Genomic DNA, 17,678 nt, shown 5'->3' on the forward strand with positions numbered 1-17,678 from the left:
TACGCTGAATGCCGGTCCACACTTAGAGCGTTGTCAGGGACCAGTGTCTTCGAACAGTCTAGGAACAGGCTTTATCGGGAGCTAGTGGGGCATAGCTAAAAGGAACTACTAGTGAAGCAGATGGGGATGTCGTTAGAAGAGGTCCGCTCCCAGTGGAGTTGGGCGCTGGGACAGGACTTTCTTACCAACTCGGAATTTTCCCTTACCTGGCGACTTGACCGGAACGCACTGCCCCTCTTTGACGAACTCTACTTGCACAAAGAAAAGACCCGGGTCTATTGCCTGCGCTGTGATGAAGGCATGAAGGAAACGGTCGGTCATGCTTTTTTCCGCTGCAGCAGGCTTAAGACCCTCCTAGGGTACATCAACGAGGTAGCGGCTTGCATCGATGCCACGCACCTGCTTGAACTTGACAAGTCATACTTTGTGGAGAACATTGATCTGGTGATCCTAGCAATAGCGAGAATGGTCATATGGATCACACGCCTCAAGCGAGTCCGAAGGGATATCTGTTCCGGATCGGGATCTGATCGTCTACTTTAAACATCTGCTTAAAGTAAAGATCAGATGCGATTGGAGGAGGTTGCCTCGAATGGTCTTTGACAGGAGGTGGGTGCATGACACTAGCGTGTGCATCCAACGAGGCGCCAAGTTTGAATTCGTGTCACCACCATAGGCATGGCACATGCGGTACTGCGTCCTACGGAACCCATCCCGCTAGGTTAGCAATAGAAAATTAAAGAGACTCTTGACTAGTGGTACAAATGATATCCGGTCCCCCGATTGTTTGTTTTGGCACTAGAGAACCTTCTGAGGCTACCCTACCACCACCCCCTCTTTTGTTTGGTCACCCCTGGTCAACCCTTACTCGGAGGTTGCCTGCTACCACATCCCCATCCCCCCTCCTTTTCTGTTTTTTGATGCTTTATTTATTTTTTCCCCCAATACCTGATAAGAATCCACCCCAATCCCCACTAGGGATCTCCCCGCTTGTTTTCGGTGCCCCGGAAAACAGTAGGCGATCTAACTACTTTGATTAGCTCAGGGAGGGACCTTACTAACAATGCACTAGGCAATTTTATTTGATCATTTTTTCTACGTTTTTTTTCCCCACTCCCCAACATGAAGTATTTGTTATCAAATTAAGAACTTTTATTTTTCCAATGAATTGAACTGTTTTCACACACACACATACACACTTATTTTAATTTAATTAAAAAAAAAAAAAAAATGCACACACATACACACAGAGAAATTGTAAATTTATGCTTTTTGCTTAAATGCTGGGAATTCATTAGTTAGCTTTAGATTCCACAGAGTGAATGAGGTATTGTGGTAAATGTTGCCAGTCAAGAGTAAGTCGCCAAAGACTCCAATTTTTACTTTAGATACAAAGACGCTGCAACACTCCCCTCCTCACATCTTATAAGGCCTTATGCCTAAATTTGTTTTGTCTTTTGGTGATTTTACTTTAAATTTTTTAATTTTATCTACAATTTTTTTTTGTTTAATTGTAATTTTTTCTTTAAACAGAATAAATTAAATATGAAGATCAAAGTGTAGTATCTGTTCTTACTACATGCTGTACTTTTGTTTGTAACTGTGATATAAAGTGGGGGATCACTTTTCTGTATTAATTTAATGTAAAATGATCACCCACTTTACAACCAGTCAGTCTCAAAGCCATTCAAGTCATTCCCCAGATCATTCAAGTTGTTTTTGAAGGATTCCAGTTATTTTTTAAGCATTCAAGTCATTCTTAAGGTCATTCAATTAATCCTTAAGTTCATTAAAGTCATTCTAAGTCATTTACTTTTTTTTTATTTAAGTCATTTCAGCCCATTTTTCGGTCATTTTAGCTTATCTTTAAGAATTTCATGTCAATCCTACATTCACACATTCATTCATTACACGAGAGCACGCGAGTAATGGCTATCGGCCTTGTTTTAGTTGAATTCATTTACATCTTCCTCTCCTACACCTAGGATTTAACATGTGGGATTTCTCTTTTGCCATGACTTTTTAAACACGTTCTCCACATGTTATTATCTCATAATAAAAAGGAGGCCATCGTGGCTGCCGAGCACTTAGTGTGAATTTTACATATTTTCTATAGAGGTTAATATTGTACAATCTGGAAAATCATTCCAAGAACCATCATTCATGGTCCGATCCTTGCTGCTACGATAATGTGACAGAGTGCGTTGTGCTGTAGAGATTTTTTTTGTTATTTCTAAGTCGTGAAACTTCTCTAGATTCATGAGAATTGCAGACTCATACAATTCAAAAACGTGCAGCATGCATTATTTGAACACCTTCGCCTTGACCATCTTGATTCCAGCCATTTGTGTCTTTTTTTTTTTATATAGGCTCTTTATTTATGTAGACTTTTTTTTATGTGGACTTTTTTTTTATGTGGACAGTCGCTTGGATAATTCAAATAATACTAATTATCAGTCCTCATCTAAAAAATTCCAAATTATGTTAAATATTGGTCAAGTATAATTTTGTTAGTTGGAGGTGACAAGGTCATGATCAAAAGTTATGGTCACTAGTTATGCATAAATACCTTTAAAATAAATGCTTTTAATAAAAAAAAAATACATTTAAAAAAATCTTTTGAATAATCGTCATCCATACTATGCATACCTTGAAAATACTTAACACTGTTAACGTTTTTTTTAATAAAAATAAAAAATCTTTTGAATAAGCGTCATCCATACTATGCATACCTTGAAAATATTTAACACTGTTAACGTTTTTTTTATTAAAAATAAATCAAAAATCATCGAAATAAACTGTCTGCTTTATGCAGATGTACCTTTAAAATAAATAACTGCTAAGGTTCTTTTTAATAAAATAAATTTTGAAAAATCTTGAATAACCTTAGTCCACATTATGCATAAGTATCTTTAAAATAATAAAAAGTATATATTTATGTATAAGTACTATTAAAATAAATTATTACTATTCTTTTTAACAATAATAATTTTTTAAAGGTATTTTGAATAAGCCCAGTCCGTATTATGCATACGTAACTTTAAAATAAATAAAATTAATGTTCTTTTTAATAAAAAAAATTTTTTTTTTAATCTTCTCAATAAACCCAGTTCACATTATACATAAGACTACTATTTCTCCATTACATGTCTCTTTCTCTCTACTCTTCCCTTTCCCCTTTCCTTCCTTCCTCCTTTCCTCAAAAATGTGACCAGAGGTTGTAACCAATCAGGACGGAGAACAGTTCTGGTGGGAAAGACAAAAAGAGAGATACAAAAAGTGTTGGAAGCAAAAAAGGTGGAGACGCGAGTGGTTCCAGAGTCAGGGGACAAAAATGAAAATCACAAACTTTCTATAATCCGATACCACTTGTACGCTGAAATGAATATAAAACCGTTTCATTTGGAAGTTCCTTTGTTTCTTTATTATCATTCCCAGGTCGGTTTCTACTTCCATCTTATTAATTTCAATGATTCCCCAAAAGGGGGAACCGCCGAAATGGTGACCTACCCAACAAGAATTACATTATGGTAACCGCCATAGTACCTTTAAAACAATTAAAACTGATAATACTTTTTTTTTTTTTTTTAATAAATAATTTTTTTTTAAATTTCTTTGGAATAAAATAACTTTATTTTGTTTTAGTTTCATTCAGTTTATTCAGTAGTGTATTGGTTTTGTCTTGTTTTAATTACAGTCAGTTTCCGAGTTTACATAAAACTATTTAGGCTTCCATTTTGTTGCTTTCGACGGAAGATGTGAACATAAAAATTATTTCTTACAAGGAAATTTTTCTCGTCTGGTACAAATTTGTGGTTTTGCCCTTCAAATTTGACAAGTATGCACCCCCTAAACCTACTTTTATAGTTACATTTTAAATGACAAATGAAAAAAAAAGAAAGAAAATCGTTTTCTACTTACACACTCGTCGTTGTGTTGCCACTTATAAGGGCCGCTAAATGTTTTGTAGTTGCATTGTTCAATACCGTACGGAATTGACTGTTGACGATCTCTGATGTTTGTGAAGATGATTTGTTTCTGAAAAAAAATAAATAAATAAAATATTTAATAGAAGACCTCAAATTTCTTTTTTAATATTCATTTTTTTGTTGACTGATAAAACTAACCATCTCATTAATCCTGAAAGTTCTTAATACTTTTTTTGTAGAAAAATGATTTTACACCTGCTTTTAAAAATAACTAAGTTTAACCCTTCATTGTATGCCAAAACAATGTAAATTTGTAGCATATAAGTAGGACTATCAAAATAAAATGTATAATTTGACTAATTTTCATATTATGATGGCAGCCATTTTGAATTTATGAGATTGACAATCCACTCATGAAAAATTGCCATTGTGGACATCCTGAACATGATATAAGTTAACATGGTTGTTTCCAGCTGCTAATATGTATGCGGTATCGTCTGCCATTAGGTGGGTGTAGGAAGTGCGAGAACTGTATTCATTGACATATTTTCTATAAGAAAGGTTCCAGAGTGCCAACCTGTGTAGCTAAATGATTTCAAGAGAGTAATCAGGTGAGGGTGTTTGTCAAAGTGATATAATATGGAAACAAAAATTGGTGAGTTAGCCTCTGTCTGGTAGCAGGAAGCAGTAAGGCTTACAAAACTGCCATGAGATGTTCATGTTAATGTGCAATCTGGTCTAATTGGAGAAAGTGAAAAAAAAAAAAAGAACTCGCATCCTTAGAAATTAAAGCAATGGTAGGTAAGCTAACTCTAACATCATCTCTCCTTACAGGGATATACGACTGGGGGAAGGGGGTGGTCACTGGTGAATTTGATATTCTCATAATACTTCCTCCTATGAAGGGAACCAGTTCAACCCACCACAGGGCGAGTCTTATGTATTCGCTGTGACTGATTGTTCCAAAATGTTCCAGTCTATATAATTGTTAAATCTACTTTTGTCACTGGTTCAAGATATATACTCACTGACAGCGAGTAAACACAACACAGTTGATCTATAAAAAATATTGTTTTCATTTCACACCGACAATTAGCTTTGGACTTTTACACCTCTGAAGGTGCGTGAAGTGGGTGTAGGTATTGGTGGTGAAGAAATATGTCAGGTTTGCTCTCCCTCTCTCTGGCTGACTGCCACACTTTCTCCTGGTGGTGATTTATATAAACATTCTTTTTCACATTTGAATGTTTAATATCTCCTATTGTTTATTGTCTCAACCCTTTGACCGATATCCTCTCGCATATTTCTGGGTCAAATTTTGCATCGTAATAGACAATGGTTGAAAGTGCCATGTTCATCACATGGAATTTATTTGCATGTATGCAACCCATCGAATGCCTCTCTTCCTGGGGTCGCCTGCCAATATCCAACATGAGTATCACTGGATTTTTTTTTTGTACATTTGGAGGATATCTTTGAACGATAAAAAAACAAAGACTGCTAGACATAGATTACTAAAACTTGATGAACAAGTCAGGAATATATTAAAGTTTGTTTGTACCAAATATGGTTTCAAAACGATGTACACACCTATTTAGATTTCCACTTAAATTGTTTTTAGATAAAACTGTCATAAGAGAGAAAAGGCAGTGACAAGTCAGAAAGAAGAGAAAGCAAAGAAGCAAGAAATATAAAGCAAGAGAGAGAGAGAGGAAAAAAGAGAGAAAGAAAAATAAAAAAGCAGTCAAATAACGATAAAAAATAAAAAGTTGAGTCTACAGTGATTTACCAGAAATTAACCTTCTCTTATACATAAAAAGTGAAAGATTTTAACTAAAATCACAAATTCACATTCAAAGGAGATCCTAGCAATTTAAGTGAAAATTTATTAACTATGTGATAGAAGCTGTCAAATTAGCTGGTGTGACAAAGGACAAACTGACATTCCTTTTTTTTTTTTTTTTTTTTTTTTACACAGTGATCACCACTTATCAAGGCCCGGAAGCCACTCAGGGATAAGGGTTATTGCAAGTACATTACGTTAGTGTGGAGATTTGATGAAGTGTTTAATTAAGGGGGCGGTTCATGAGTTTCACCTACATCTTCTCAGAATACCTATTATTCCATCAGATTCTGAAATCAAATTTAAAAGACTTCAGATGTTTAAATTATGTTTTGCCATAACAATAAAAATGTCTTGAGGACAATCTTTGGCAATGGTTGAACTTAACACCACCTTACTTTAGCCATAGGCAGTTTTATGTAAGATGTTCAGATAGGCTCCCCACAATGTCTTTACATATTGGTGCCAGAAGGTAAAATATATGCATCCAAGAGCTTTGTACAAAAAAGCTAACTTTGTAGAAGAGGAATCTAATGGGTCTACGTTAAATCCTATTTTAATCGCCTAAATTACTGAAAATGAGTTTCACCTAAATCTTAATTCAGTTCATCACCTAAATTACTGAAAAGGTTTTTCTGAATTTTCTTTTCATAATATGCTATTTATTCATTTTTTAATTAAAATCAGTATATTGTATTTCCCCCGGCCAGTGCTGGGATACAGGTCCTGCTAGTTTAAAAATAAACAAGCAAAATTTTGTTGAAGACAAAAAGAACTCACATCACCAATTGCATTGGTCAAGTGATTTTTGTGCCACATACTAGTATGAATATTTGATTATTACTTTAAAATATAACCTGTAAATCATGTATGATATATATATATATATATCACTATATATATATATATATGAAAAATGAAATTTATGTAAGGGAGATAATACCTACTTTAATCTGCATATTATGTTACAAGTTATTTCCTTTAAATTATTTCAGTTACGCATTGAATTATAGCCACCATTTATGTACAATGTATCATATGATTCGATTGGATGTCAAAATTTTTTTTAAACATTTCAGATTCTTTCCATGAATCTTACTTTTGATTTTTTTTTTTTTTTTTAAATCGAAAATGGAAGTATCTAATATTTTTATTGAAATAATTATAGAATTAGACGGCTTTTTAGATATTTCTAGTGCTATTTTATTTTATTTTTATTATCAGTTGTATTTTTTACATACATTATGTATATCTTAATTACTCGATGTTATTTTTTTTTATTTGCACTCTTTCTATTTTCTTTCTATTTTTCCTTTTCTTTTTCTTTTTTTATGTATTTTTTTTCTGTTTTTTTCTATTTTGATATAAACATTCCTACCTAATCCTGCTTCTTCATATATCTTAAAAGCGGTTATCTTTTTTATTCTTAATAACACGTAAATTTACCTCCCGAGATTTTTTTTTTTTTTGTGGATTAAACATTTCAGATTCTTTCCATAAATCTTACTTTTGATTTAAAAAAAAAAAAAAAATTTAAATCGAAAATCAAGAACATCATTGACTAAACACGGTCCATAGTTATTGAATTTTTTTTTTTATTGAGAAAAGCACATTTACAATTACTGCCACTTGCATTATTGCAGTAAAACAATTTAAATTGTCGTTATAAATGAAAAATGTTTACCTATTTCCAAATAATCATTAGTCAAATAATTCTAAGAAATGAATATCCTGTATCTATATAAAGCCATCAACCACTCGTGCATGGAGTATTGTTGGCACATATGTGAATCTACCACTAGTTTCTTCATCTTAGACAAGGTCTAAAAACTAGTCTCAGATCTAATAGGTCTCATACTGTCGGCTGAGTTTCCACCTCCGTTCTATCATCGCAATATTGGATTCCTATGCCTGTTTTACAAATATTTCAATGGAATGCACTTTGATGAACTTCTTGCATTTGTGCCCCCATGACGTACATACCCACCCCCCAACAAACTCTTAGTAACAAAATCCCACCTGTTCACTGTATAGATTCATAGATGCTGAAAACCCTACTCTAATAGCTTTTTTTTTTCTTGGACTGCTAAACTTTGGAATTTTTTCTTTGCATTTCTGACATATAGAAGCTTGAATATAATGTAAACTATCATATCAGTCATCTTCTTACATAGTCTCCTGTAAGAGACGATTCCAAATAGTAGCTCATTGCATCCAAGTGGAAATATACTTTGTCTGGGGTGAACATGTGTAAAATAATAAATAAGCTGCGATAAAGTCATTGTTTATCTGATAGCAAGAACACAACAATACAGAGTTTTTTTATTAATAATGAAAACTGCTTTTTAGAACATAATTGAAAAATATCTCCATTTTACCAATCTTCCAGACTGGAAAAAAAAAAAAGACTGAAGCAAATTACATTTTCTTATTGAAAAGAAAAAAAAATGGCTAGACAGAATAAAAACAATTGTCAGATGAAATGGAATAAGATCTAAAAGTCGAGAATCAGACCAATATTTTTTTATATATATACTAGCCTGAGTTTCCGGCATTGCCCGAGTGTTTGGAGGTGTGTGTTGAACAAAAAAAAACTAATAAAGTGGTAGTAGGCAGGTAGGCTCAAACCCGTATCGCAAAGAAGGAAAAGAATGTGAAAAAAAAACATGACGTCCTTGCCGTCGCGTCCATCGCTAAATCAGAAGTGATGAAGGTTTAAATTAGGGCTAGTCAATCGAAAAGAGGGGATGACTTTTGAAAATATTGGCGAAAAAGCGACCCCCTCCCTGTAGAAAAGTGTCCAGTTAACAGTGAAGAAATTAATGTTTTTAGCCAATTTTCCGATATTTGTTGTCTGAAAGGTCAAACTTCAAAACGATACCAATCTCGTGAAAATCCGTCGCCTCTGTCAAAAGTTTTAGGCAGACATATAAACATACGTACATACATGCATACATTTAAACAGACAAGTGAGATTTACATTATAGATTAGAGAGGAAAAACTTGATAGATTGTCAAGTTTATATCAAAAAAGATTTTTGTTAAAGTTACTGTTTTAGGTAGTTTTTTCAGACAATCGTAATAGACATTCTACAAAAACCAGTAAAATCACAATATGTGCATCAAATTCTAATTTAGAGACAGTTTGCTGAAGGGAGCTGATCAAAATTAAAATATGACATTGATGTGGTGCAACAATTGTGATACAATGGTTGGAGCAATTTCTAAAATATTAATTGTTGATCACAACTTTTTCTAGCAAGTTAAGATTCTAATATAAAAACATTAAAAATTTTAATAGAATGCTTAGATATGTAAAAATAATTACTATTTTGGATTTCCAAGATAAGTGATGAAGAAATTTTAAATGTCAAAAAGACAGACAGACAGAGAGAAAGAAAGAGGGTGAAAGCAGGAGTGAGAGAGACAGACAAAGAGAGAGAAAAAGACACAAGAACAGAGAAAGAGAGCGAGAAAGAAAGAGAAAGGAGGTGGACTTGTTTTGTTCACCTGTTACTCAATCCAAAAGCTATACCAAACTTTGGTGGACATCTGCTGAAGGTTATTGCGTGCACTGTGATTTGAAAAGGATAAATACAAAATTGATTGGAATCTGAATTATATATTAAATATTTTATATTTCATCCATTTTCAAGTGTTTTTATATATATATATATATATATATATATATATATATATATAATTATTGGTGGTAATTATTCGATGTGTGTGTGCAAACTCTTACCTCCTATCCCACAGGATGCAGAGAAAATACATTTTTATAGATTGATAATTACTAGACATGTTTGTGTTTTGAACTTAAAAAATATGAAGAGAATGAAGAAATCAAGACAAAAAATCAAAGAATGAAAAAAAGGACGAAAACATTTTTTTTTTAAAATGAAAAATACAAACTGAAAAATGAAAAACAAAAAATGAAGAGAATGAAGAATCAAGACAATGATCAAATCAAGAGAAAAATCCAAGTATGAAAAAACGAATGAAAAAAAAATTTTGAAATGAAAAAATGAAGACAAATGAAGAAAAACAAGCGAAAAACTGAAAAAAAAAAAAAAAATGAAGAAAAACATGTGATAATATGAATAGTAAATTGTACTTAATGAGAAATTTCAAATTATAAACTCAAAAACAAATTATTAAACAAGGAAAAATTATTTGCTTTGTCATTTAACTCTCGATAAAACAAAATCTAAAAGACAATTCTTTAAATTAATAAAAGAATAAACATTTACAAAAATAGAGATATACATAAAAGAAATTATCTTAGTATTCATTCTAAATTGTTATAGAATTTTAAATGCAAATAATTTTTTCCATATTTCACATTTTCAACATAAAAGAATACACAAATATGAAGTAATAACTGGATGAAAACGATTCTATATAAAACTACAATAAATGCTATATTAATACTTTACAACTGGGAGAATTACTATGAAACATGCAAGTTTTCATTGTTTGTCGCTAAGCAGATTTCTAGTAAGCGTTCATTTACTTTTCCTGATTTGTTGTCCTGGTCAATCTAGAGGCAGATAACTTATGCTTTAAAATGTCTTTTGGAAAGGGAAATAACTTTAGGATAGAAAAAGAGTTAAATCTCAAAAAATATTTCAACATATTATAAAAGACACAAATATGAAGTAAAAAATGCTTTGCATGTCCACCTAACAATTATAATTGGCTTTCTAAATCAATTCGAACTCACATTCAAATTATAAACCTTTATATATTTGTTATAAAACTATCTGAAAGGATGTGGAGCCCTTCGTGTATGAAATATCTATCTTGGTTCAGCTCTGCCCCATCTTCAAAAGTTGATTACTATTATTGATACATATCTAACTTGCCCAAGCAAAAGTGTAATATAACTTGTATCTTTTCCTCTTCAAATCCCCTCTTTCTTTTTTGACCAACACATTCCTCTCTCTGGACACACACCAACACAACTGGAGCAGGCATAAGGCAAACAGTTCTGTTGCTGGTCAGAAAACAAACTACATGAGAACATCAAAAGATGTGTGCATATCTTGATAACATTAGATATAAATGGCCATTCGACCACCCCACACATACAATTTTTTTTTTCAATTTATTTTAAATATTATACATCGGGGGTTATGCCAATGAAAATATCAACTTTGGTGTGGGTGTTTGTTGTGTATTTTTCAAGTTTTGGCTAGAGATAGACATTTTCCCTTTTATACAATAAAGAAAATATTTGATTGCAGGTAAAAATGTTATTTTTGAGAACAAATCAATTTGTAAATGTGTATTTTATATATTATTTACATAAGAGAAATAATGGTATTTGGGAGCCATTGTTGGGATGAATGCCTTCTGCCATTGACTACAGAGCTAATTTTTATGTTTGGCAGAGACAAAGCAATTATTTTTAGACTTATGCTAACTTAAATTTCATGGTTAGAATTTTAGTTATCTATAAAAGGTATGGTTAACAACAATTGCTCAATCCTATATCTCTACAAAGCCACCATTCACCCATGCATGGAGTATTGTTGCCACATTTCGGCTGGTGCATTTACCATTTGTCTCTCCCTTTTAGACAGGTTCTAAAAAAAAAATTTTTTAAAAAATTAAAAAAAAAAAAAGTTTCAAATTTAATAGGTCTCATACTATCAATCAAGCCCCCATCTCATGACTGCAATGTTGCATCACTGCAATGTCTGTTTTACAAGTACTTTAATGAAATGTGCTCTGATGAACTCTTTGCATTTGTACCTCCTTGACATGCATACCCTCAACCAACCAGATTGCTAGACTTTGGAATTCCACTTCCTACACATCTGACCGTACTGACATACAAAACATTTAAATGTAAAGTAAATCAACATCTCTCTCATCTCCTTACATTGTCCCAAACAGTAGCCCCTTGCATACAAGTGGAAATATGCGTTGCTTGGAGAGAACAAGAATAATTTTGTTTTTTAATTATATATGACTAGCCTGGGTGCCCGGGTGTTTGTAGGTGTGTGTCGAGAAAAAAAAAAAAAAAATTTGGAGCTGCAAGGGCAGAAAAGAAAGTGAAGGTGTGTGTAAGGGTGTTGGTTGAGCAAAAAAGGAAATTTGCGAGTGCAAAAAAAAAAAAAAAAAAAAGTGGTAGTAGGCAGGCAGGCTTGAATCTGTACAGCGAAGGAGGAAAAGAAAGTGGAGAGAAAAAAAAAAGTGACGCATTAGCTGCTTTGCCCATCGTCAAACCAAGAGTGACGTAGGTTTAAATTAAGGCTAGACGATCAAAAAGAGGGTATGACTTTCGAAAATATCAACAAAAATAGCGATCCTTCCCAGTATGAAAAGTGCTCAGTTGAGGGTGAAGGGTTAATGTTTTCGGCCAATTTTTCGATATTTATCGTCCGAAGGGTCGAACTTCAAAATGATACCAATCTCGTGAAAATCCATCGCCTCTGTCAAAAGTTTTTGTGAGACATGATGATTGCAACGTCTTGTCAGACGAGTGCCACTCCCTCAGACACTTAAAATCCATGAGCCCAAATGCCTGAGGGAGTATCTATACAAATATGATGTTACAGAATCTTAGCTTTGTACGACAGCTAAGTCTCTCTCTCGGTTCAAAATGTTGAGATCCAGCAACAAGCAAGAGCAAGATAGCCAGCAACAAATTAAACTGCAGACCAGCTTAATGCGGGTAATGATCTTCCGCTTTATGGTTTTTTTAAATCAGAGATTTACTTCTCCTAGAAAGGTTGCCTTCACCACGGCTTACGGGAGCCCTCTCCACCCCAATACACGTATACACACACACAAATATACACGGTGCTAGATGGCCGTTGACCCAGAAAAGAGTTCATTCGCCCTTTGGAAGGTCTTGTGAGACATACAAACATACATACATACATACATTTAAACAGACAAGTGAGATTTATATTATAGACATCTTGTTCATCTTAAGTAGTCCCCTAAAAACATACTTCCAAATAGTAAACCCTTGCATACAAGTGGCAATATACTTTATTTGGGGAGAACAAAAACAAAAAAAAATAAAATATATAAATATGATAGTAAAATAAAGCAAAATGTCTTCAGAAAGACAGAATGAGAATTCAAAAAATTTACCTTGAAAATGAAATGTGTAATTCCATGTTGAATGAACTGCTTTCAAGTAAGTCAGATATTAATTTCTTCTGGCTCGGTGGACTGATGCCCCACACAGATGTAGATTCACCATTAACAGTAACGACAGAGATGTCTTCTTGGTTATAGCTGCTCACGAATCCCAAAGCTTTCTGTTGTTGTCAAAAAATTAAAAAAAAAAATAAAAAAGAAAAAAAACAGATTTTTAGCATCAGCCTCAAATATAATAATACTATGAGATCACATGTCGATATGATACTAACATTCTGATTATCTATCTGGTTGTTTGCTTGTTTGCACACTGAATTTTTTGATGCGCTGTTTTTGATAAATTCCTCATCTGCCTCCTCCGTAGATTTGGTTGGGTCGCCGTAGGCGATGTCGTGTAGTTTTGCTGCTAAGTCTAGTTTGTTTCTTGGTGTGAACTTAAATTTTTGGGGGGTCTGTACCCGGTCCTAGAAATTCGTAGCCTGGAACAGTGAATTCTAGCTTTGTACGGCGCCTTTTCCGCGGAGGAGACATAATGAATTGTTTCCGTGGGGTTTTCTCTTATATATCTGAAACTAGGTCAATATTTGTAACTATTGCGTCATATCTATTTATAACTCGGATCATATTTTAATGTTATCTAAGGTCTGGTTACTAGTAATGGCACTCTTACTTTTACATTGATGGGTCTAAGGTATGGTGTACAATTATTACACGATTCTACCAGTGAAAAGAAAATTCAATACCGCACTGGTAGAATCGTGTAATAATTGTACACCATACCTTAGACCCATCAATGTAAAAGTAAATGATGAATATGAGTATATCCAAGTTCCTCCTAGCAAACAATACTCCTGACTGTTAAGTGATAAATACTGACTGGTAGAGTCGCCTGGGAGAGACATAGGAAGGAAGCCTCATGTTAAGGTTATATCCCGAACATCATTCAGTAAGAGGAGTTGCAAGATTATTACTCGAATAACCAGCAAAGCCCACTCATCTGCATCAAACAAACATATCCTTTTCATGAGACATATGAGTTTTCGGTGGTGGTGAGAAGAGGGGAATAGAAGGATCAGGAGTAATATAGATAGATATAGAGGAGATAAGCATAGGAGAAGGGAATAGGGGGAGTAGTGATAGTAGCAACAGTGAAAAAGGAGAATATGTGAATGATGTACCTATTTACAATGCCTCCCCACGGGACAGAGACACCAGGGTCGTTTTTTAACGTGGAGAAAAGGTACAAAAATAAAAATTGTCTCAGTCGTGAAGGATTTCTCCTCCACTGAAAGAGAACGAGAAATGGAAGTGGAGGATCTGAAGAACAGATGGTATTTATTTGCTCCCCCACCGAGCAAATTAGGCACAAGGCCGATTTTTAATGTGAGGAGTGAAGGGAGGGGGAAGGGAAAAAGGGGACCAGCTCCCGAGAGGTGGGAAATGGGAGCTGGTTAAAGGTCAGGCATGTGGGGTTGCCCCCACATCTGGTCTTTGCTAGTCATAGCTAGTCATAGCTTGCAGTATCTGCCGGAACAGATACTACACTTTGATCTTGTTTATATATTTTATTGAGAAAGAAAAAATTGAACATAAAAAACGTACAAAAAATTCAATTCAACAAAATTAGGCACAAGGCCCTACAAGAAATTGGGAGGGGGAGGGTACAGGGTCTTTTTGACTATGTAACAGATGAGACTTTGAAGTCTTACTCTTGACTGGCAACATTTACCAAAATACCTCAATCACTCTGTGGATCCTAATCTAACTAATAACCCCAGCGTTCAATGTAAAATTTAACTATGTACAATTTGTATATTCATTTCTGTGTGTTGTGTGTGCATTTTTTTTTTTTTTTTTTTTTTTTTTTTTACTACACTTTGATCTTGACCAAAAGGCCAAGAACAGATGAGGATCTGAAGAAAAGATACTACACTTTGATCTTTGCCAAAAGATAAGTTTGAAGAGCGAAAGAGATGAGAAGAGCGGAATAGAGTGAGTAACCAGATGATGACATAAATAAATGAAGAAAAGGAAAAGCAGCAGCTGAATGTTTGACAATGAAGGGTTAATGAGATGACAAATGCTGGGAGGAGGGAATAGTAATAAAAGTAGCGGGGGGGGGGTAAAAAAAGAAAAGAAAAAAATCATGTAAATAAACAAAAAAACTAGCAAAAAGTGGACAAACATTTTCATTCGTATTCAAATCAAATTTTACTTTCTTGATTTTCAATAAGTTACGATCTATTTCTAAATTGTAAGTGAAAAGGCAAATTAATTTTTCTCTTCCTTTCTTCAAAAAGGATTTATATTGAAATTACCAAGGTTCAGGTGCTTTCTTTTTTCTTTTTTCTTCATAGTGTATCAATCATTTTCGGGTTATTTAATGCCAGATCCAATAATTTCAGAAAAAGTTTTATGCCTCAAGCTTTTTATATATTCAAATATTTATTAATTATGTTTGGTTTGGTTATTTTGTAGAATAAAATTGTTGCTTTTCTTTGGTAAGCATAGTTGGTCTCCTTAAGCAACAAAATCTGATGCTTCATAATGAAGATGTACGTTTTTTGTTTTTAGTTTGGTTGTTTTGTTGTACAGCATATCAACCCTTTTGGGGTTATTTTAATGCCAAATCCGGTCATTTAGTAAAAGTTTTTATGCTTCAAGTTCTTCATATATTCTAATATTTATTTATAGTGTTTGGTTTGGTTGTTTTGTAGAGGAAAATGTTTTGTTTTTTTTACTTTGCAGAACATGATTGAGTTTTACAAAGAGAACAGAAAAAAACACAATAACATCAATGTTTGGTGTCTTTTAGATCAGGATTGGTTGTTTGTTTTTGTTTTACGGCATATCAACCTTTTTCAGGTTATTTAATGTCGAATCTAGTTATTTTGAGGAACGATTTTTAATGGAGTATATATCTTTTCTTTTTTTTTTTTTAGTCAGATTCTATTTAACCCATAGTTGGGACCATAACAGGTACTACCACTCCGGGTCAGAGTGGACCTGGAAGCAATGGCAATTAAAGGTTGGATCCACACTCCCTAAGGCTTGCAAGGTGGGGCCTCACCATTGGATAAAGTTTTAGGTCATATCCAGGACCTTCAGATCAGGAAGACAGTATCTTCAGACAGCCTAATCTTGTAATACCAGACGGAAATTACCAAACTGTCAATGTTGATCTGCATGAATAAATGAGAAGTATTGTGTTTCTGTTTACAACAAAGTTATGAATGAAATATTTATTATCTATATATTAATACGATAGTGTGTGTGTTATTTTCTGTGTCATACTTACATCTTTTTTCTTCAGAGTGATTGTCGTTTGATTGTTATGATCTTCCATTTCTTGTAATAAATAATTTTACCAAGAATTCTTCATAAGTTTTCGTTTCGATTATAGCTGAAGCACCCAAGATATATATTTTATTTTCGAAATCACTTTATAATATAGAAGAATCGATAGAAAATTGACTCTTTAATAATATATATGAAATTTGCATAAGTTAAAATATCATATTTAAGCATATTTTTCGACTGGGCTATGCCGGGCATCCCTGCTAGCTTAGATAAATATTTTTTGCAGTTTTAATAAAAGAGCTACAATAATATCAGGGTGTTTCCATTTACGCTGAACATACACAAAAATGCCAACATCAATATATTACATATGAAAGAGTCCACTGTGGAATTTCCACAGGTCCTGCTAGTTTAGAATTAATATTTTAAGTACTGAACTGAATTTTGTGTAGAGCTAGCAAGTCAGTAAAGTCATCTAGTAATAAAAAAAAAGATGTAAAAAAAAATTTATTTTAATTCTTACAAAAGCAAAATCATTATTGAAGTAAAAAGAAATATCTAAAAACAAATTTACAAACTATTTTTAAATTAGACTTCTCAGCTCATTAGAAACAGGGCAAAGTTATAGCCCGTTGACTTAGAATGGGTGATTTATGCCAAACTGATGATTGAATATGGTTAAATTTGTGTTTTTTTTTTGCATTAAATACTAATCCCTATCAATTCCTAGCTGTGCAATGAGGGTTAGGGTTGTTTTACTCCACCTTATAACAAAGGTCTATACAAAATTTTAGCCAGATTGGCCAGTAGTTTCTGAGGAAAAGGTAGAACAGACAGACTAGAACAAATATAATATAGATTTTTAAAAATACTCACATAATTTTTCTTGTAGGTTTCTTGTAAGTTAACATATTGACCATGGGTAATAGTATGGATGTTCTGTTGTTGTGATGTCATCTTAAAGAGAGGCTGGAACCAAATGGAAAACATTGATAAGAATTGGTGGACAAAATTCATAGTAGCAAGATTATCTAAACTCCTATAAATTTGTTTTTTTTTTGTGTATTTATATTCATATTAAAACCCTTATTTCTATTTATTTTAGAAAATAAAACTTCGTTATATATGGGTGTTAGAATTGCATTCACTAGCAAAAGATCTAGCTAATTTGCATATTCTTTTAAACATTCATTTGAATTAATTCCTTATTAGTTTTTTTCAGTTTTCTTATGGGATGATTATCTTTAGTTAACTATTACGTGTAATTATATTCATGTATATATTCTACATGATTTATTTTTGTGCAAAAAGGTTATAGTAAATACAAACCTCTTTATATATATATATATGCTTTAAAAATTTTGCCTACCAAACTCTTGTCAGTTTTTGGTCTATAACATGAAACTTAATATATAGGATATTTGAACCCATGCAAAACTTTATATTTGAGTTTTAGCTGGGGAAAATCAGTGCAAAAGTGTGAA

General features: G+C 33.1%; 1 protein-coding gene across 4 annotated transcripts in view; it reads right to left on the reverse strand.

Moving 5' to 3' along the window:
- The window catches only part of LOC145277924 (piezo-type mechanosensitive ion channel component 1-like), a 562,742-nt gene that overhangs the window by 51,434 nt on the left and 493,630 nt on the right, over positions 1–17,678 (reverse strand). For all 4 annotated transcript variants that reach the window (XM_080129998.1, XM_080129997.1, XM_080129996.1 and 1 more), the window contains 3 exons: positions 17,071–17,163; positions 12,886–13,055; positions 3,922–4,038 (listed from right to left, as the gene is read on the reverse strand). In XM_080129998.1, coding sequence (XP_079986124.1) covers positions 3,922–4,038; positions 12,886–13,055; positions 17,071–17,163 — 380 coding nt within the window. The remainder of the gene's footprint in view (positions 1–3,921; positions 4,039–12,885; positions 13,056–17,070; positions 17,164–17,678) is intronic.

Source organism: Euprymna scolopes, chromosome 6, assembly GCF_053919585.1.
Source record: "Euprymna scolopes isolate OS-2025 chromosome 6, ASM5391958v1, whole genome shotgun sequence".
NCBI lineage: Eukaryota > Metazoa > Mollusca > Cephalopoda > Sepiida > Sepiolidae > Euprymna > Euprymna scolopes.